Here is a 22015-nt window from a genome sequence, read left to right on the forward strand (position 1 = left end):
GACCTAAGTCATAGGACAGAGGTCTGGAGGTCCTGAGAATTTCTGCAGAGCCTGAATCCTGCACAGTCACATTCAAAGGAACACTTGTGGATGTACTTTTAGAACAGGTACATTCCCTCTAGCTTGCTACAGACTCGCCTATTCTAGTCTCACGCCCAGTGTTTCCATACAAATTATGGTCTCAACTGGGCCAATGTATCTGACAGTTAGGACACCAAAGGCTCTACCAGAGGCTAAACTTCAAGGCAAATGGCTCCTTGGCAAGTGTCAGGTAAACAGCGTCTACTTAACCATGCTATGGAACATGAGGCAAGCTGTGGAAACATGGGGCCCTATTCATGCTGCTACCCAGATGCAGAGGAGGTTGTCACAACTACCCCGTCCTCAGGGTCATCTATGGATCACAAAAATTCATGCCACTCAGATCCCAACATTAGGCCCACAAAGTCCTACCGTCTTTCTCAGGAGACCTTGAGTAGCAACACAAAGGAGGCCAAATCGGGACCGAGAGCTATTCTCCACCTTCTCGCTCTTTCTCTGAGGCAATACATTTTGAAAGCCTTTCTGTTTGGTAGACCTCAACTGCATTCTCAACCCCCTTCACAGTGATCGATAACATCGGATTAAAGGTGGCTTGATCATTAAGGCAGTGTAAAGCAGGTGCTTGTTGGGATGGGTAATGTGGAGTCTGGATAAATCCATCATGAGCATCGTATGAGATCAGCCATGTCCTTGAAAGATGGGAAACCTTCTCTGCAAGCCCCCAGCAGAACCCAGCTCAGGTCTTCACAGTCAAAGATATGGGTCATGTCCAGAGCTACACTGGTCACAGAGGGAAAGAATGACATCTTCCTTTGGCCTCAGGCTACTCCGGATTCCCTCTCAGAAAAGGAAGAGGTCTGAACACAGGAACACATATTCTTGGAGGCCTGCCAGAGCTCTATGGTTTCTACCTCAAACACTCGCAGTGGCAAAGGTCTGGTAATGTCCATGGTGAGAAAAATGCTACTTTGTTCCAGAAGGCGTCCAGCAGAACTAGCATTCATAGGGATTCTGCCCATTGGACACTGGGATGAACAAGATTCACCCTCCAGCTGATGGGCCCCTCATAAAGACTGTTCTCAGAGCTTATCACCTGTGCACATCGTTGTGCTGGAGGAGGGTGCATATTCCCTGCACTCCTTTCTCTCGTGTGAATTTTCTGGTGCCGGACGAGGGTAGCCCTCTTGCTGAAGGTTTTCCCACATTCGAGGCACTCATAAGGCCGCTCACCGGTGTGAAGTCTCCGATGGCTATGGAGGCTGGAGCTATGCTTAAAGAATTTTCCACATTCGGGGCACTGATAAGGCTGCTCCCCAGTGTGAAGTCTCCGATGGCTATAGAGGGTGGAGCTCTGGCTAAACAATTTCCCACATTCGATGCACTCATAAGGCCGCTCCCCAGTGTGGACTCTATGATGCTTCATGAGGTCAGAGCTCCAGATGAAGGCTCTCCCACATTCGCTGCACCCGTAAGGCCGTTCACCAGTGTGGATGACATGATGTTGGATGAGACTGGAGATGCGGCTGAAGAATTTCCCACATTCACTGCACTTATAAGGTCTTTCGCCAGTGTGAACCCTATAGTGCTTAATGAGGCTGGAGTTGCAGTTGAATGACTTCCCACACTCTCTGCACTCATGAGCGCTTCTGCCCGTGTGGACCCTCTTATGATGAATGAGGTTGGAGCGCTGGCTGAAGAACTTCCCACACTCACTGCACTCATAAGGCTTCTCTCCAGTGTGCACCCTCTTATGCTGAATGAGGTTGGAGCTTTGGCTAAAGAATTTCCCGCATTCGCTGCACACATAAGGGCTTTCCCCAGTGTGAACTCTCTGATGTCTCACGAGACTAGACTGTCGGCTGAAGAACTTCCCACATTCGCAGCACTCATAAGGCTTTCCTCTGTTGTGAGCTCTCTGGTGCTGAAGGAGGCTGGAGGCATGGCTAAAGAATACCCCACATTTGTTGCACTCAAAAGGCCTTTCTCTGGTGTGGGTTCTCTGGTGCTGACCAGGTGCGGGCTTGTCACGGAAAGTGTTCCCAAATTCATGGCACTTGTTATGACTTTGCGGGCCATTGCTCTGGGGAGGCTCCTCCACTCTGTGAACGACCTGGTGCAGGATAAAGCCGGATGTGGCCGTCCTGCCCGCGAAGACCTTCCCATCCTCCCTGACTGTGAGAGGCTCCTTTGATGTGTCATCTCTGCAGCTCTTCACAAGGGAGGCCCTGTCCTCATCCCTTCTGACAGGTTTATCTATATTCTGCTGCTGCTGAAGGTTTGCACTGGACTCCGACCCTTTCCCAGATGCCTCACAAGCATCTGGTTTCTGCCTGGGATGTGTTGCCCGGTGTTCGGTCAGGTGCAAAATGTCTCTCATGTGCAGGCCACGTGCGTCACGGGAGTAGTTTTTCTGGTTGTACAGAGCCTCCTTGAGCTTCCTGTCCTGTGACACTCCTTCTGCAGACACACTACGCTCACCCTCCGCTCCACAGCCAAAACCTGAAAGCAGAGAAATGCTGGTGAAGCTCCCAGGATCCCTGACAGAAGGAAACAGCCCATGACAAATCATTCCTGACCCTGGCATGAGTCCTTGGGACTGCTGGCAGGAGGAGGAGCCTGAGGTCGGGGTAAGGAACGGTCTGTCGCAGTACCATGCCTGGGAGGGTCACAAACCAGGGAGGCCTTGCCAGGCCTAAGGACACAAGGAGGGGGCTCAGTCTTGGGCCGGAAGGCAGGGTCTCCAACTCTATTCTCTCTAAAGGCCTTCTGGCAGGGCCTTGGCCGCTGATAACACACGAGCCCCATGCAGAACAGTGTGTCCAGGCCCAGGAGAGTCTGGCTACAACTCAGCAGCTGTGTTTACAGACCATGAAAGGGAATATGCACCTATCACGACATAGTAAGTGTAGGTCCACGCTGGAGACAGTCTCAGAGGGAGCTGTGTAAAGAGTGAGCCAGGGGACGCAAGTCAGAGAAGAAACAGGTGGGCTGTGTGTCAAGAACAGGAAAGGAAAGGTAGAAGAGAGATGTGGACAATGGCTTCGGCACCAAAACAATGAGGAAACACTGCAGGTGGGATTTGAAGACGCAGTGACATCACCTGCCCCCCATCCCCCACTCACCCGAGACAAGTCCACTGTACGCCCGTCTTGCCATGGCTGACATCATGTTCACCCTGTCAGGCACCCACGGCTCTGCCCCCATCTGCAGCTGGGCAACTATGTGAGACCTGAAAGTTGACAGTCCTGAGGGAAAGACGGGCAGGTAAGTGGCCAGCAGCTGGCCACGTGACCCACCTGATGACAGGAAAGAAAGTGAAAGAGTACAGCAGGAACACACAAGAGAGGTACGGCAGGAATAACCCAGTAATCACAGCAAGCGGGAACCGCATCGGGGTTGTGGCGGTCAGGCCCCAGGAAACGTTAGCTAAAGGACGTGATCACCCAGGCAGGGAGTGGCCGAGCCAGCCGGGATCCACTGGGCCACCCGCAGGACTCCTCATTCCCGGCCCCTCCCCACAATGCTATGCGGCAGCAGGTACTGGGGCTGCTCCGGGAGGGGCCGGGACACGGTGCTCGGCCTGGGCCTGGAACGTGCAGCACATATCCTGGGAGAGTAGGGAAGGAAGCGGTGCCCATAGGGCTGGCCAAGTGAAAGAAAAGGGGACAGGCGGAAACGAGCTCAGGACACCCAGTGGGGGTGAAGGCCTTACCCAGCGAGGCTATCAGGGCAAAGGTCTCCAGCATCACATCGCAGTACAGAAGCCTCTGAGCCTCATCAAGGAGCCCCCACTCCTCCTGGGAGAAGTCAATGGTCACGTCCTCAAAGGTCACACAGCCCTGCCATAATGGGGACAGTTCATTCCAGGATCAGCTTCTCTCCTCAGGCCCTCCCGCCTGTCCCCTGCTCCCCTTCCTCCCCAGCTTCCCAACTCAGAGGAGATCCCAGGCCCTGGTTCCACTGGTGTTTGCTCTTTTCTATGCCTCACCTGACCTCTGTGTCAGTCCACAGCAGCAACGGGCAGGGCGGCAGAGAGACACCAGGGCCCAACGCCCTCCTCTGTGGGCCCCCTCCCATGTCACCAACATTATCCTTCCCAGATACAAACATGGGCTCAATCTTCTCCCTTAATGGCCAGTACCAAGGCCCTGGGGCCAACAGCTCACACTCACTCCTTATATGCCTATCACTTCTTGGACTGCACCTTCCTCAGACTCTGGACCTCACCATTGCATCCCCATTGTCACTGTACCCTCTCCCCCATCCCAGCCCACATCACAGCATCGCTACTGACCCTCACATGTCACTCTGCACACGACAACCAGAACGTTCTTAGCAAACACAACCATGATCCCATCCAGACCCTTGGATGGCTCCCACTGCCAACAGCAACACCCACCCACGATCTGAAGGGCTCCCGGCCCAGCTCTTTCCTAGCCTCAGCCTAAGCCACGCAGAGCCTCACAGACACCACATACCCTCGGGCCTCTTCCTCTTCTATGCTGCACATGGTTCTCGGATCTCCACCCTCAGGGTCACCCACTCCCAGCTGACCCCACTGCCCCTGAGCTAATTTCCCAGCCCAAATGAAAACCCCCAGGCCCCATCAAGGTGCACCACAGGGCCTGCTCGCTGTAATACTACCTTCATTACAACTGAGCCTACCCATCCCTCCCATATGTACACCACCTGCCAGACCCCCTTGCCCGACCCCCACACCCGGACAACTACTCTTCCATGTCTGTCTCCATGGCGCCCAACAAGCCAAGCACGGTGTCCCAGCAAGAGACCCCGTTCTCAGATCAGAAGCCCCGCCTTCCTCTTACCCTCTAACACCACTGCCACCATGACCTGAAAGTTCACCCTCCTGAACTGGACACACAACCATACTCTTGTCCATGCACCAGATACCACATTTTAGATATTTTAACTGTGGAAAGACTAACCAAATAAGAAGAGCAAAAGCTATTGATACTGAGCTTGCGACAGGAAGGGAGAGAGTCTCTGTCGCTCATGTTTTGGCAGACTCAAAGGCAGGCAGAGGAGTGGGAAAGCTTTTAGCGGGAAAGGGAAGGTTTCAGATGTGCTCTGACTGGGGGCCTGCAAGCCAGGAGAGGCTGTAGGCAGGCTAACTAGATGGGGCTCATCGGAAAATCTGGTCGGCCTGACTTAAAAGAAGGATCCAGGGGCACCTGGGTGGCTCAGTGGTTTAAGCCACTGCCTTCGGCTCAGGTCATGATCTCAGGGTCCTGGGATCGAGTCCCGCATCGGGCTCTCTGCTGGCCAGGAAGCCTGTTTCCTCCTCTCTCTCTCTGCCTGCCTCTCCGCCTACTTGTGATCTCTGTCAAATAAATAAATAAACTCTTTAAAAAAAAACAAAAAAGATCCAGAATCCAATCACTTCTGCTTCCAGCCACCTGCACTACTCACCTGAGCTCCTCCAATAACACCCTCCTTACCCTCCCTGCCTCCACCCTAACCCCAAGTCCGTTTTCCACTCTGAGTCCACAGAGAGCCCGTCAAGACCCGAGACAGATCACCTCCCTCTTCTACTCGAAACCGTCTATGGCTCCCAACACCTTCAGAACAGCTCCTCAGCCTGCCATTCCGGGCCTCACTGTCTGCCACCTGCTCTCCAAACACTCAGCTCAGTCTCACCGCAAGCATTTGCGCACGCCGGCCCCTGTGTCTAGGAAACCCCTCCTCGCCTCCTGCCAGTAGGTTTCGGAAATGCGAAGGGCTCTGGAGGTACCACCTCCGGCCTGGATCCAGCACCCCAGGCTGGGCGTAGCTCCCCTCCAGCGCCCCCGGACTCAAAAGCCGAGGAGAAGTGGGAGGACAGAGACAGACAAGGCCCACCTCTGCGGTACCGGCGCCAGGCACAAGGGCGTGGGGGTCGCGGCGGCTACCTGTGCACTCACCTGTGCCGGGGCCCTGAGCGCCGCCGCCACTACCATCGCTGCCCCGGCTCGCAGCGGAGCCGCCAGAGACGGGTCAGCGCCCAGTGCCGCCATCCGTGCCCGGGCTCACAGCGGAGCCGCCGGAGTCGGATCAGCTTCGCCCGACCCGGGACACGGCGGGCGACCCGGGACCTGGGGCTCCCGGCTGATGCCGGCGTGGGGGATGCGCAGCGCGGGCGCACCTGGCGGACCCGCGTCTCGGAGCAGAGGCCCAGCTCCCCGGTCTCGGTCCCCTAGCTCCGGAAAGATCAGGTGACACCGCCCCGCGAAATCCTGCCCGGAGCGGGTTGGCTGGCCTGGAAGGCAGGAAGTTCCGGCCCCGAGCGACGCCGCGCTCCGGGGCTGTCATTGGCCTGGCGCCAGGCGCGTACTCCAGGTTCAGTCTCCTCGGAGGGCGTTTCCCGTCCCGCCCTCGTGCGTGCTGGTGGGCGGTGCAACGTGGGGTACGGGGGGGGCGGTCCTTAGTGGGGGGTGCTGGGGGCGGTACTGGGAGGCGGTGCTGGGTGGCTGTGCTGGGAAGTTGCGGGCTGGTGGTGCGGTGGTGGGGGAGGTGCTGAGTGAGCGGTTTTGGGGGCATCGGGGCTAAGTAGTTGTGCTGGGAACCAGGGGCGATGCTGGGAGGGCGGTGCGAGGGGACCGTGCTGGATGGTGGTCGCGGGGCACAGTTCTAGGCGGTGGTGCTGGGACGGCGGCGCTGGGTAGTGATGCGTCTGGGTGAGGGTGCTCGGCGGGGGCGCTGGGTGGTGTTGCGGGCAGGGTGATAGGAGGTGATTCCGGGAACGCGGAGCTGGGAGGGCGGTGCGAGGTGGTGGTGCTGGGTTGTTGTGCCGGAGAGTGGGGGGCGGTGGAGCAGGGTGGTAGTGCGGAGGTGGCTGCGTTGTGAACTGTGCGAGTGTGAGGTGCTTGGAAAGCCGCGCCAAGGGCGGCGCGGTGTTAGGTGGGAGAAGTCAGCGCGGAGGGGCGGTGCCTGCGCAGTTTTCCTGCTTGGGGGTGTGTGGCAGCTTTATCCTCCTCACTGGCCATCCCCAGACTTCTCAGTCGCCTTTAGGGGACTGTCACGGGAGACCAATTCATGCGTGGGTGCAGGTGAGTCCCACACCTTTTGATGGGGTCCGTGATCAAAGGAGCGAGACTGATACAAAGCGAAGGTCAGGCAAAGCTTTATTTCCCCCCAGCACCGAGGATGAAACCGAATGGCCAGGGTGTCTCTTAGAGAGAGAGCGACGACCCCCAGCCTCACAGACTAGCTTTTATAGCGCAAAAGCCATATGGTTGAGCCTGCCCAATGAGATTGTAACACCCAGAGAAAGTTGCATAGTGATGTTAGGTAACACGCAGGTGGCCAATTGAATTACAATTTACCCTATAGTACCTGTTTGAACTAGCCTATCACTCAGAACTGGAGGCCAAAAGGCGGTGTTTACATTCTTTGGTAGTTACGGAGATAGTATGTTCGCTTTTCGGATTGGATGTCCCCACCTGGCCTGACTCATCCTTGTATTCTGGGCTCTGTTATCTCCCCCTGACCTGACCCGTCCTTGTGTTTGGACTCCTTTATCAGGGACAGGTCGGCCATATTTTATTGGTTTCCCAGACTTGCTTCTAAGTAAGTTTCTCTTGGGGGGGGGGGGGGGGGGTGGCAGGGTCAGGTGAAGTTTTACTCCACAAACAACAAAATGACTGTTTGACCGAGGTGGAGTCTGTCTGGCTAAGTAGGCCCTTATATTTTCAGACCTTCTGGAGGACCCAGGTTCACACTGACTAATGAAAAATCAACACCTGATCTGTGGGGTCTGTGTACTCACAGTGAACGTAGTTCTAGTTCAGTGCTCCTCAAACCAGCAACAGCAGCATTTGTTAAAAATGCAAGGTCTTGGGCTACAACGTAAACCTAGGGACTCAGAAATTTTGCAGGTGGGGCCCAGTCACATGTGCGCGCACGCGTGGATGTGTGTGTGTGTCCCTTGGTACGTAACAGGGCCCACACGTGTTTACCGCTGCGTAGGTGAGAGCCATCAGCAGCAGCAACAGCCTTGTCATCACAAGTCCCACTGTGGGAGGGCGAATCAGAGACACCTCTCTACAGGATAATTGGGATATTTGTCAAAATAATGGCTCTCTCATTCAGCAAAAAACTGCATGGGTGATGGTCATAATGTTTGCATGAAAGCACACTTTTTACCATTTGGCTATTTTATTATTTAAAATACCTCAGAAAAAAAGACATCATGCAGGAGAGTTTCATAAACAAGAGGTAGGCGTATTGTGTAAGGGACAGATTCTCACAGGCCACATGATTCAGCGTTGGAGAACATCAGGTTTAGAAGTTAGTACCTCAGGCCTGAGTGGACATCATGGAAATGACATGGTGTCAAGTTACACAGGGTGTCATGTCATCACTCATGTCTAATTCTTAGGCATTGAAGAAAATATTATTCAAGACACTTGCTGAGGAATGATAAGGCAGACTCAATTCTCGGGACTTATTGTGCTACGTATAGGGACCACTGCCATAGGAGCTTATAGTGAGAAAGGGGGATTGAGATCCAGGTAGATCAAAGAAAAGTGAGAATTTATAGCCAAGGAACAGGTGGGAGTTTGGGGATGGGAAATTACTAAAAGGAGACATGAGGGGTAAGAGAGGTTCTGGCTAAACCTAAAGGATTTTGGCTGAAGGCCGACTGGGATCATCAGCTGTCAGCTAGGGTGTGTTGGGGAATGAGGGACCCAATCAGATATCACCAGTGATCAGATACGGAGGGTAGTTCTGGTCAGACTGACTTGGGGATTCTTGGAACAACGCAGACAGGAACATGGAAGTCTGAATGTCAGGGCCTCGTTGAGAAGAGAATTCAGAAGAGCCTAAGTAGAGGTTGGCCAAGGAGAATATCTTTGTCACAGGAACTGACACTTGCCCCTCTCCTGACTATCCTGTGGCCTTCAGAACAGCCAAATGCGGGTTCAAATATCTGATCACGAGACATCCCCCTTGAGGTCCATCAGCTGGAGGTTACCAGGCCTTGTCCTCTTCCAGGCTCCATCAGCTCACCACCCGAACATGCAGCCCACCAGGGACCACTGATTCCTGGAGGACTGGAAACCAAGGTCCAAGGAGGCCGACATGAAGACATAATGAGGACATAATCTCACGGTCCCTTCTGTCCATTTTTTATTGCCCCCAAACTCATTTACGTGGTCCAAATTAAAGGGCGGGGAAGCAGGGTGTATAGAAGGAGGAAAAGAGGTTGCTGAGGGCGCCTGGGTGGCTCAGTCAGTTAAGCATCTTGCTCTTGATTTTGGCTCGGGTCATGGTCTCAGGGGCTGTGAGGTCGAGCCCTGTGTCAGGCTCGTGCTCAGCCGGGAGTCTGCTGGAGATTCTACCTTTCCCTCTGGCCCTCCCCCGACTCTCACTCTTTCTCTCTCTCTTTCAAATGAATAGATTAAACCTTTTTAAAAAAGAGAGATGGATGAGCGTATCATGAGTTTCAAGACAATCCATCAATTTGGTAACCAAATACTCATTTTTTATTCCTCTTGTGCATTCAACACTCATTGCCTCTATTTTATGTGACAGCCCCCAAACCCTATCCAGTCACTGCCTCAATCTCAGTCTTAGTACTTATGCTCCTTACCTAACCTAATCCCAGGAGACTATAACAAAATAGGATACTTGTCACCTCTCACTCCTAGTATAACCTGTGGTTCAGGGACATGTGCAAGGACCTTTTAAACTACTGAAGAAATTACTACTAACCTCAATTTTTATACATAGCAAAAGTGTCTCCGAAGAAAAAAGATTGAGCCCCACATCTGGTTTCCTGCTTGGCAAAGAGCCTGCTTCTCCCTCTTACTCTGATCCTCCCCCTGCTTGTGTTCTCTCTCTCTCTGTCTCAAATGGATAAATAAAATCTTTGAAAATAAATCATAGTAGGCAAAATGGGACAAAGTGAATAATATTCCAAGTTCCCTATATTGCCCAGAAGGAAGATTAAGGTATTTATAACTCTGTGCACTTGTATGTTAAGATAAGTTTTATAAATTTTATAAATTTTAGCTTAAAAAATAAGTAAATTCAAAGAATATGCTTTCCAAACTAGAAAAAAATTATGGATTATCAATGAGTAAAAAGAATTTTTAAAGGACTAGGTAAAGAACAAGGGAGGCAAAAAAAAAAAAAAAAGCACAAAACCCAAACACATCAACTATTACATTCAATTAATATGAAATATTCATATTAGCAGTCAGATTTGTAATGTCCCAAATGCCCTGAAGAATTAATCATAATTTCATTTTTATGGTTATAAGTCTGGTTCTGATTTTTATTTATTCATTTGGAATTTTTTTTAAAGATTTTATTTATTTACTTGACAGACAGAGATCACAAGTAGATAGAGAGGCAGGCAGAGAGAGAGAGAGGAAAGCAGGCTCCCCGCTGATCAGAGAGCCCGACACGGAACTCAATCCCAGGACCCTGAGACCATGACCTGAGCCGAAGGCAGCAGCTTAACCCACTGAGCCACCCAGGCGCCCCTGGAATTTTTTTTTTTTTTTAGATTCTACATATGAGTCAAATGAAATGGTTTTGCCTTTCTCAATCTGACTTACTTCACTTGACATAATACCCTCTAGGTCCATCCATGTTGACACAAATCTCACAAACTCATCCTTTTTAATGGCTGTATCATATTCCACCCACATGGTCCTTATCCATTCTTCTATTGATGAACTCCTAGGTTGCTCCCCTATGTTGGCTATTGTAAATAATGCTGCAGGAAACATGGGAGGACATGTATCTTTTTGAATTCATGTTTTTGCGTTCTTTGGGTAAATGCCCAGTAGTAGAATTATTGCATCATATGGTATTTCTACTACTCATTTTCTGAGAAACCTCCATACTGTTTTCCACAGTGGCTGCACCAATTTGAATTCCCACCAGCAGTGTACAAGGGTTCCTTTTTCTCCACATCCTTGCCAACACTTGTTCTTTCCTGTTTCTTTCATTTCAGCCAATCTGGGAGGCGTAAGGTAAAGGATTACATTTTTTAAATTAACAGACAATATATTCAGAGCAGTTTTAGGCCCAGCAACATTGAGCAGAAGACACAGTGTCCCCATATACCTCTCCCCCCCACATGCATGCAGGTCCTCCGTCCTTTGGCATCTGGGTAGGGTTGTGCATTTGTTATAATCCATGAACTAACATTGACACATCAGTATTAAACAAAAGGAATCCACAGTTTACATTAGAGTTCTCTGTGTTGTACTTTTGAGAAAGGGAAACCGAAGGAATCCTACTTAAAAAACAAAACAAAACAAACTGTTCTTTTGTCCTTTTCCTGTCTCTGTTCCTCCTAGGACCTGCACCCCCGCCTTACACAGGCCTTGATGTATGTCGTCCTTGTGAAGGTCACGGAGTTCATGATTTCTCTGGAGTCTTCTAGCAGAATAGCTAACACTGAAAGGTTTGATCAGGTGAGGTTGTCATGTACGTTTTCCAAGCCACTAACTCCGGACGCCTTGAGGCCAAGACCTCTGGCTCCAGGGTATAGGTGACTTAGAGAGGACACCTGAACCCTCACCCTTGTTAGACCAGGTCCTGGATGACTAAGAGGACATGTGTACCAGATCACCATCGCCAGTAGAAACTCCAGACCCCAAACAAAGATGACTCTTTCTCCTTTCCTTTCAAGTCTTCCAGATGGTCACTGTGTATCTACTCTCTCTACCCCTTCAATAAACCCTGCTCTTACTTCCTGAGGGCTCATGTTTGATCTCCTTCCTGCACAAAGCCAAGGATGTTCTTGACTGTTCCTGTAGGACCCCCACTGGATCCTCAGACCTCGCCTGCGTGCCTCACGTTCTATGGGTTTTGACAAATATTTATCACATGTGGTGTCTAAATGGGGTGTCTCTCCAGATCAGATGAGGACCCCAGATGTAGAGCGACAATTGGATGGAAGCCGGTGGCGTGGGCTGTGAAAGAGTTCATCTGAACCAGAACAAAGGAGATCACCATATATTGAATACACCGCAATGGAGAAGGTGCAGGAGAGCAGAGGAGAGGCCGTGTGCAAGGAGGCAGTGGGTGGGGACTGTTTTTAAAGGAGGGAGATGAGGAGGTATGGATGGATGGAATTCTCCATTTTTGGTAACTGTGCCCGTTTGTAAGTAGCCCATTGGTCATTTAGGGTCTGTGGAGATTTTGAGATGGGTCACTGGATGGGCCTGTCTGGATTCAGCTGGGGGGGTCCCTGTGGGCCCTTTCTACATTCCATTGCTCAAGCCTCTTTGCATAAAAATGACCTCTACATCTTGTAGTCACCATTATATTTTCATACAAAGTACTTTCATTGCAGTAAACAAATCCCCTGTGTTCCATCTACTCATCCATCCACCCCTTCTGCCCCCAGGAACTCCTCAGAACTACTGACCTTTTTTACTGCCTCCATGGTTTTTCCTTTTCCAGAATGGCATCTCGTTGGAATGATACAACATTTAGTCTCTTCATATGGGCTTCTTTCACTTAGTGGTATACATATAAGTTTCCTCTAAGTCTTTTCATAGCTTGGTAACTCATTTCTTTTAGTGCTGCATAATATTCCATTGTATAAATGGACCATGGTTTTCAATACCATTTACCTACTAAAGGACATCTTGGTTACTTCCTGGAGATTATGAATAAAGCTGCTATGAACATCCATATGCAAGTGTGTGTGTGTGGACAGAAGTTTTCAGTTCTTTCGAGGAAATACCACGGCGTGCAATTGCTGAATTGTGTTAAGAGTCTGTTGAGTTTCGCAAGAGATTGCCAAATTGTCTCCAAAGCCAATGTACCATTTTGCATTCCCACCAGCGATGAATGAGAGTACTTGTTGCTCCACATCCTCACCAGCATTTGGTGTTGTCAGTGTTTTGGATTTGTGGCTTTCTGAGAGGTGTGTAGTGGTATGACACTATGTTAATAGTTAATTTGTGTTAATTGTGTTAATTTGCATTTCCCTAATGATATCTGGTGCTGAGCATCTTTTCATATGCTTACTTGCCCTCTGTGTCTCTTTGGGGAGTTGTCTCTTCAGCCTTTTGCCCAGTTTTTATTGGTTGGTTTACTTTCTTTTTTTTTTTTTTTTTTTAAAGATTTTTTTATTTATTTATTTGACAGAGAGAGATCACAAGTAGGCAGAGAGAGAGGAAGGGAAGCAGGCTCCCCGCTGAGCAGAGAGCCCGATGCGGGACTCGATCCCAGGACCCTGAGATCATGACCTGAGCCGAAGGCAGCGGCTTAACCCACTGAGCCACCCAGGCGCCCTGGTTGGTTTACTTTCTCTGTCGAGTTAGAAGTCCTTCGTTTTAGTCACTGTCCTTTATCAGATACACATTTTGTAAGAAATGCCCTCCCCATTTGAAGGTTGTCTTCTTATTATATTGACAGCCCCTTTCATAGAGCAGAAGTTTTTAATTTGAAAGAAGCCCAGTTCATCAATTTCTTTCAATTTGCCATATAAAAAATTGTAAAATGTGTATTGTTTTTCCCAACCCCCACACTATCATTGCTTTTATACCCTCTGAAACCACTTCTTTCATCATGGTTGATATGCACTCTGCTTTCTTCAGCAGACCCCCTGTATGTAACTCCCAAGCCCTTTTCGCCCTCCTATGTGAGAATCAACAGTGTACCTGGACTGTCGTGCTCCAGGCTTTTCCCAAAGTCCCCACTTGTTTTGCCTGAATATTCTGTGTAAATCTGAAGACTCTGGGCTTCTCTTATAATTCAATGCTCACTCAATATGTGGAGGACCTTCTTTGTTCTACTGGGTTCAGTAAGTTGGAGTCCGACACTTAATACTCACTAGAAGCTCTGGCTTGGGTTAACCTTGAAAATAAAACTGTCAGTGATTTTACTAACAAAATGGGTTTATTCAGGAATTGCAGAGAATTACAACTCTGGACTGGCAAACTACAGCAAAACCACAGGCAAGTCCAAAGAACAAAGGACAAGAATGCTCTTTTATGGAGAAAAGGGGGGAGTTGGGAGAAGCTGTTGTAAACAAAAGGTCCATTAGAGTCAACTGGGGAGTCCAAAGTCTAGTTGCTTTTCATTAGTTGAGTTGTGACAGTCTCTCATTGGCCGGGCTGTTGCTGGGCAAGGAGAAAATCTTCCTTCCCCATCCTGGGGTAGTAAAGGAGGCTTCCTCCTGTTGGAAGATGCAAAGTAGGTCTCTTCCTGTTGGCTCTGCAAGGGGCTGTGAGGAGTGCTACAGTATGAGAGCTCCCCCTTCTGGCCTCCCGATTCCATGTTAAGTGACATTTCCTTTTATTCAGTTTCACAGTTTTAGCTCAAAAGCAATCTACTCTCTATGCAGATATTAATTGTCCTCGTCTTAACTAAAGTGTGGGCCCTTGTGAGAATCCCAAGTTCTACTATCTGGGATGAATTCTCTTCCCTGGGATGATTTTGTGTTGAGCTAAGTCTCCTATTCATAGGGTTCTGGAAATCTGTAATGGCATATGCTGCCCACCCATCCTCCCTCCAGGAACCATCAGTTTGTTCTCTCTAGTAAAGAGTCTATTTCTTGGCTTGTCTCTTTATTTTCTTTGTTCATTTGTTCTGTTACTTAAATTCCATGTATGCGTGAAATCATATGGTATTTGTCTCTCTCTGCCTAACTTATTTCACTAAGCATTATACACTCCAATTCCATCCATATAATTGCAAATGGTAAGATTTCATTCTTTTTTTAAAAGATTTTATTTATTTATTTTAGAGAGAGACAGAGAGAGAGAGACAGAGAAACAGCATGAGCGGGAGGGGCAGAGAAAGAGAGAGAATCTCAAGTAGATGCCGCACTGAAAATGGACCCAACCATTGCCTGGATACTGGGACCCTTGAGCTTAAACCAAGAGTTGGAAGCTTAACGACCAAGTCACCCAGGTGCCCCAAAGTTTCATTCTTTTCATGGCTGAATGCTATTCCATTCTGTGTGTGTGTGTACCATATCTGCTTTATCTATTCATCTGTTGATGGACACTGGGCTGCTTCCATAACTTGGCTCTTGTAAATAATGCTACTGTAAACAAAGGAGTGCATGTATCCTTTCTGTTTTTGTGTCCTATGGATAATTACCCAGTAGTGGGATTCCTGGATCATTTGGTTATTTTTATTTTTAACTTTTTCAGGACCCTCCATACTTTTTTCCATAGTGACTGTACCAGTTTGCATTCCTACCAACAGTGTAAGAGGGCTCCTTTTTCTCCACATCCTTGCCAACACCTGTTGTTTCTTGTGTTGCTGATTTTAGCCATTCTGACGGGTGTGAGGTGATCTCTCCTTGTACTGTTGATTTGCATTTCCCTGACGATGAGTGATGTTGAACATCTTTTCATGTGTCTTTGGGAATCTGTTTGTCTTCTTTGGAGAAATGTCTGTTGGTGTCTCCTAGTGCCTCTTTATTATTGATTGTTTTCAAAGTTTTACTATTTCTTTTTTTTTTTTTTTAATTTTATTTATTTATTTGACAGATAGAGATCACAAGTAGGGAGAGAAGCAGGCAGAGAGAGAGAGGAGGAAGCAGGCTCCCCGCCAAGCAGAGAGCCCGATGCGGGACTCGATCCCAGGACCCCGAGATCATGACCTGAGCTGAAGGCAGCAGCTTAAACCACTGAGCCACCCAGGCGCCCCAAAGTTTTACTATTTCCTTCTCAATTCTTTCCATTGAATTTAGAAATCCCCTGTCAAGTCATCCAAAAAGAATTCCCTAGCATTTTTCATGAAACTTGGTTGTCAATGTGCTTGGGTCTGATGCCTTATTGTCTGTGGTGTGGAAATAGTGCCTCTCAGGTTACTTTTAAGATTTCTTTGGGGGTTTATATCTCTTTTTAAGGGGTCCTCTCTCTTTTTCAGCCTGTCTTAGCAAATTATAGTTCCAAGGTTAGTGTTTTTTCATTTACATTTTTAAGTTACTAGTATATTTTGTACGTCCTTAAGGAATTTTGAAAACCAAGACTAATTACTCACAAGTCTTGGCATGCGAGGGCCACAGAATGAGGTCACAGCATAGAGAAAGAGAAAACACAGCCCTGGGACTCTGCCTTTATTAGGCCTAGGGTCTGAGGATGGGGTCTCTTGTGTTTCACAAGGTCACTCTATATTGGCTAATTTGAAGCATAAGAGCGGGAATCATGGCACGGGAGACTGAGGCAGGGTCACTCAAGGAGCATCAGTTGTTTTCTTTTTAAGATGTATTTATTTAGTTGAGAGAGAGATAGAGAACACATACACAGGGGGAGGGGCAGTGAGAGGGAATCTTAAAGAAGATTTCGCTCAGCAGTTTGCCCAACACGGGCCTTGATCTTGCGACACTTAGATCATGAATTGAGCCCAAACTAAGAGTCAGACATGCAACTGGCTGAGCCATCCAGGTGCCCCAAGAAATGCCAGTTTTCGCCATCACCCAGTGTCTTCTGAAAGGAGAACTTCATGGGTGTGGGGGTGCCTAGTTCCTTATGTCGTTATTTTACTGGTAGCTGCGTCCTACAGCTGGCGATATGTTTATCTGGAACGGATGTCTTTTGAAATGGAGACCTTGGCAATCAGCACTTCACATCAGGCATTACGTTTCAGCAGGCAATAACTTTAGTCACTGGTGTGCCACTGCCCACCACAGACAACTGCCTTCTCCTCTACCATCAGAAACAGGGGCATGAACACGGTTAAATCTAATCAAATCAGAGTACCCAGTCCAGATTCCCATCCTTCACTTTCTGTTCCCTGGAACCACTCATCATACCATCGCTGTCTATCTGTCTGAATTCAGCGAGGGAAGCAGAACTTTTCTGAAGAGACTGGGATAAGGGATTGCTTATAAGAACCGGACCTTGGGGTGCCTGGGGGTTTCCGCTAGTTAAGTGTCAGACTCTTTTTGTTTTAAGGATTTTATTTATTTATTTGACAGAGATCACAAGTAGGCAGAGAGGCAGGCAGAGATAGAGAGGGGGAAGTAGGCTCCGTCCTGAGCAGAGAGCCCGATGAGGGGCTCGATCCCAGGATGCTGGGATCATGATCTGAGCTAAAAGCAGAGGCTGTAACCCACTGCGCCACCCAGGCGCCCCAAGTGTCAGCATCTTGACTTCATGATCTCAGGGTCCTGGGATCGAGCCCCTCCCCGGGCGTCGCACTCAACGGGCAGTCGGCTTGAGGATTCTCTCTCTCTCCCTCTGCTCCTCCCCCCACTCACATGCTCTCTCTCTCTCTCAAATAAATAAATAAATATATAAAGAATTAAAATTTTTAAAAAAGAGTGTCCTGATGGTGCGTGGTTAAGGCAGCATTCATCCTAGGTCTAGCTTACCTGCTTCCAAACATTATGCTCTGTTCTGGACACAGCAAGAGAGAGCTCCTGGCTTCCATTCCTGGTCAGTGTAGATGAGTGTCTGAGACCTGTGTCCTCATTCTCTCTTTCACAATCTCATCGCTCCCTCCCATCGTTTTATAGGCACGTCTCCCTATTTCCTCCCTCCGTATTTAGTTTTTCATTCGTTCTCCTACAAAATGTCTGCTAACTTATAAGATTCCCCCTTTTCCACAGAATTCCTCAGGCTTCTTGTCACACACCTTGCCGATCCCCTGACATCATCCCCAAACCTTCTCTCTCTTATAGAAACTCCTCCGCGGAAACATGCAAGTTTTGTCACAGAAAAGTCTAAAGATTTGGATTCTAATTCCAGATTTAACTTCCCCTCAAGCCACAAATGTTCCCTCTAGGCTTTAGGCTCCTCGTGTCTCGGATGTGGGTTGCCTAGAATCCTGTATGTGAGACTACTTTGTAAATTCTAAAGCACTAGAGAAATGCCATTTGCTATATTTCTTAGGTGATTCTCAAATTAAAATGTTGATGCTGAAGATTGAATTTTTTGGAATGCTTTCCCCCCCGCATCTTTTGATCTGTTAATATTGAATTACATTTATCGATTTTCTTTGTTAAACCGTCCTTGCATTCATAGCATAAACCCAACTGCAGGATTCAGTCTGCTAATATTTGGGGAGGTTTTTTTTTTTGCATCTATACATATGAGTATAATTGTCCTTTCTCATAATGAGATTGTGTATTTTAGTATCAAGGTAATGCTAGCTTTATAAAATGAGCTGGGAGAGCTCTTTTTTTTTCTTTTTTAAGATTTCATTTATTTGACAGAGAGAGACACAGCAGAGAGGGAACACAAGCAGGGAGAGAGGGAGAGGGAGAAGCAGGCTTCCTACCAAGCAGGGAACCCAATGTGGGGCTCGATGTGGGGCTCAATCCCAGGACCCTGGGATCATGGTCTTAGCCCAAGGCAGAGGCTTAACAGCCATCCAGGCGCCCCTCTCTTTGCTTTTCTCTCTGGAAATGACTTCATATAAAATTGGAATTACTTTTTCCTATTGTTTGGCAGAACTCAGTGTTAAAACAGTTTGGTCTGTGTGTGTGTTTGTGGTCTTATGGGGGAGTTCAGGGAATAGTGCCAGTAATTAAACTTGTTTTTTTGTTTTTTTTAAAAAGATTTTATTTTATTTATTTATTTGACAGAGAGAGATCACAAGTAGGCAGAGAGGCAAGCAGAGAGAGAGAGAGGAGGAAGCAGGCTCCCCACCAAGCAGAGAGCCTGATGCGGGACTCGATCCCAGGACCCTGGGATCATGACCTGAGCCGAAGGCAGAGGCTCAAACCACTGAGCCACCCAGGCGCCCCTAAACTTGTTTAAAGTAAGTTCTTTTTTAAGAAAATATTTAAATTATTTATTTGATAGAGAGAGAGAGCATGAGCATAAGGGAGGTGTAGAGGGAGAGGGAGAAGCAGTCTCCCTGCTGAGAAGGAGCCTAATGCAGGACTGGATCCCAGGACCCCGGGATCATGACCTGAGCTGAAGGCAGATGCTTAACTGACTGAGCCACCCAGAGACCCTACCTATTGTGGATGAACTTTTGGGTTGTTTCAGTCTGGGGCTACTGTGAATAAAGCCAGTATTTTCTTGCACATTTCTTTTGGTGGATATTGACCATCTTTTCTCTGGGGTGACAAGCTAGGTTCAATGGTGCCCCTCCCCCACAAAAGATAGGTCCACAGCCAAACCCTCAAAATCTGTGAGTGTAACACTGTTTGGGAAAAGGGTCTTTGCAGATGTAATTAAGGATTTCAAGATGAGATCATCTTGGATTATATGGTCGGGCCCTAAATCTGGTGGCAAAATGTCCTTATAGGAGACACACAGTGAGGAGGGGAAAGCCAATTTAAGACTGAGGTGGAGATGGGGAGTTACAAAACTATCAGCCAAGGAACACTGGGACCCCCCCCCCACCCCCGCCAAGCTGGGAGAGGTAGGGAGGGATTCTGCCCTAGAGCCTCTGGAGGAAGCAAAGCCCCTGACTTTGGGCCTCTGAGATCATGAATCTCTGTGATCATAAGTTCCCAAGTTTGTGATTTTTATGGTACCTCCAGGAAATGAATATAGGTGTCATTTAGAATTTAGTTGTATTGCTATCTATTTAGATTTGTTTGAAATGTGCACAGCATTCAAATGAAATGTTTACAAGTGTTTGGAGTGCAGAGTTTCCTAAGTCAGATGAACTTCCGTTTCTGAGAATAGGTAGTTTGTTTTTTTTTTTCCAAGATTTTTAAAATTTATTTGACAGAGAGAGAGCAAGAGAGAGCATGAGCAGAAGCAGGGAGAGCTGCAGGCAAAGGGAGAAGCAGGCACCCCACTGAGCAGGGAGCCTGATGTGGGGCTCGATCACGGGACCCCATGATCATGAACTGAGGTGAAGGCAGACAGAATTCTGGTGCCCCAGAGTAGGTAGTGTTTTGCTCAGTGAACAAAAGAGCTGAGAGTGGCCCCAGTGGGCTTGTCGCATGGACGTGCGAACCTCATCGGTGGTAGTGGGGTCCCTCTGAGAGCTGTGTCCCACCCAGAGCTATCTGTTCCCCTAGTGGCCTGAGTGTCTGCTGGTGCAGCCAGATTTCTGCCACCTGTTCCTCCTTTCCTCAGGCTTGCAGGGGCAAGGACAGTTGTTCCCTATTAAATTAGTTTTTAAAAATGAATTAAATTAATTTTTAAAATATTTTTTGAAGATTTTATTTATTTATTTGACAGAGATCACAAGTAGGCAGAGAGGCAGGTAGAAAGAGAGCTCGATGTGGGGCTCGATCCCAGGACCCTGGGACCATGACCTGAGCCAAAGGCAGAGGCTTTAACCCACTGAGCCACGCAGGCAACCCGGAGTATCAATAATTTTTGAAATTCAAGATAATCTCCATGGTAACCACAAAGAAAATAGTGATAGAATATACCCCAAAGGAAATGAGAAGGGAATTAAAACATTTCACATTAAAAAAATAAAAAAACAAAAGACAGTAATATAAGAAATGGAGGACAAAAAAGCCATAGAGAAAACAAATAGTAAAATCACAGAAGTGAACCCTCGTCATAATTATGTCAATGTAAATGGATGAAACTCTCCAATCAAAAGACACAAAAGACACGATGGGTATTTAAAAAATTATCTAATTATATGCTATCTACAGAGACTAACTTTACAGCCAAAGACACAAGTAGGTGGAAAGTGAAAGGATGGAAAAACATTCCATATAACTAAGTTTACAACATAAATTTGGACATTTTTCTACTCTAATAAAAGGTTTTATATGGTAAAAGGTATAACAATGATAAACATTTATGAAACTATTAACAGACCAAGAAAATATACAACTCAAAAATCGACAGGAAAAAAACAGTTTTACAGTAGTGGAGACTTCAATACCCTGCTCTCAATAATGGAAAAAAGTCATTAAGGAAATAAAGGTCTTGAACAACACAATAAACCAATCAGATCTAACAGAAATATTCACAATACTCTAGCCACCATCAAGAGAAAACCTTGTTCTCAAGTGCATATGGGACATTTCCATGATAGACCATATTAGGTCACAAATTAAAGCTTAATAGGTTTCAAAAGATGTTATACAAACTATTTAATCTCAACAGGATGAAGGTAGAAACCAACAAAAGGCAAATTGGAAAATTCACATATCTGTGGAAATTAAATAATACATGCTTAAACAATCAATGGAACAAAGGAGAAATCACAAGGAATATTAGAAAATACCCAAGATGAAAAAAACAAAAACAAAAACACAGGGCACCTGGGTGGTTCAGTCGGTTAAGTGTCCAACTCTTGATTTTGGCTCAGGTCATGTTCTCAGGATTGTGAGATCAAGCCCCAGGTCAAGCTTTACGCTCAATGCACAGTCTGCTTAACATTCTTTTCCTCTCTTTCTGGCCCTCCACCTCCTGCCCATATGGGCACGTGTATAGGAAGGGAAGGAGGGACAGAGGGAGGGAAGGAAGAAGGCTCATATTAAAAAAGATCTCAAATCAACGACTTTACTCTGCAACTTAGAGAAATAGAAAAAGAACTAAACCAAGAGTTAGACAAAGTTAAGAAATACTAAAGATAAGAGATTTTTAAAAATAGAGAATAGAAAAACAATAGAGAAAAACAAACAAATCCAAAAGATGGTTCTTCATAAAGATTAACAAAATTGACCAATCTTTAGCTAGAGTGACTAAAAGAAGAGAGAAGACTTAAATAACTAGAATTAGAAATACAAGCGGAGACATTACGACCAATTCTACAGAAATAAAAAGGATTATGAGAGTACTACGAACAATCATACACACACACACAAAATGGAACCTAGATGAAATAGACAATCCTTAGGAACACAAATCCTATGAAGACTGAACCATGAAGAGAATATCTGAATAAACTTGTAATTAGTAAGTATAATGAATAAACAACCAAATACCTCCCCACAACAAAGCTCTGGACCCAGTGACTTTATTGGGGAATTATACACATTAAAGAAATAGCACTAATGTTTGTTAGGATTTTCCAAAAACTTGGAAGAGGAGAGAATAATTCCTAATTCATTTGCCCTGATACCAAAGTCAGAAAATGATAACACAAGGGAAGTACAGACCAA

At 47.2% G+C, this 22015-nt stretch overlaps 1 protein-coding gene across 1 annotated transcript; it reads right to left on the reverse strand.

Moving 5' to 3' along the window:
• Positions 1 to 1042: 1042 nt before the first annotated feature.
• Positions 1043 to 6318, reverse strand: LOC123930528 (zinc finger protein 792-like). Its single transcript, XM_045986748.1, has 4 exons — positions 5964 to 6318; positions 3755 to 3881; positions 3165 to 3287; positions 1043 to 2541 (listed from the first exon to the last, which is right to left on the reverse strand). The coding sequence occupies exons 1-4, from the start codon at positions 6054 to 6056 to the stop codon at positions 1043 to 1045; spliced, it is 1842 nt and encodes a 613-aa protein (XP_045842704.1). The 5' UTR covers positions 6057 to 6318.
• Between the last annotated feature and the right edge of the window lie 15697 nt (positions 6319 to 22015).

The sequence above is a fragment of the Meles meles genome, chromosome 19 (genome assembly GCF_922984935.1).
Source record: "Meles meles chromosome 19, mMelMel3.1 paternal haplotype, whole genome shotgun sequence".
In the NCBI taxonomy this organism is placed as follows: domain Eukaryota; kingdom Metazoa; phylum Chordata; class Mammalia; order Carnivora; family Mustelidae; genus Meles; species Meles meles.

Excerpts from the sequence above, each read along its gene's own strand:
- LOC123930528 (XM_045986748.1), bottom strand. The coding sequence starts at position 6,056 with ATGGCGGCACTGGGCGCTGACCCGTCTCTGGCGGCTCCGCTGCGAGCC. Across the intron at positions 3,882-5,963 it reads CGCTCAGGGCCCCGGCACAG|GGCTGTGTGACCTTTGAGGA; the intron begins GTGAGTGCACAG and ends CCATTATGGCAG. Across the intron at positions 2,542-3,164 it reads GTACAGTGGACTTGTCTCGG|GTTTTGGCTGTGGAGCGGAG; the intron begins GTGAGTGGGGGA and ends CTCTGCTTTCAG.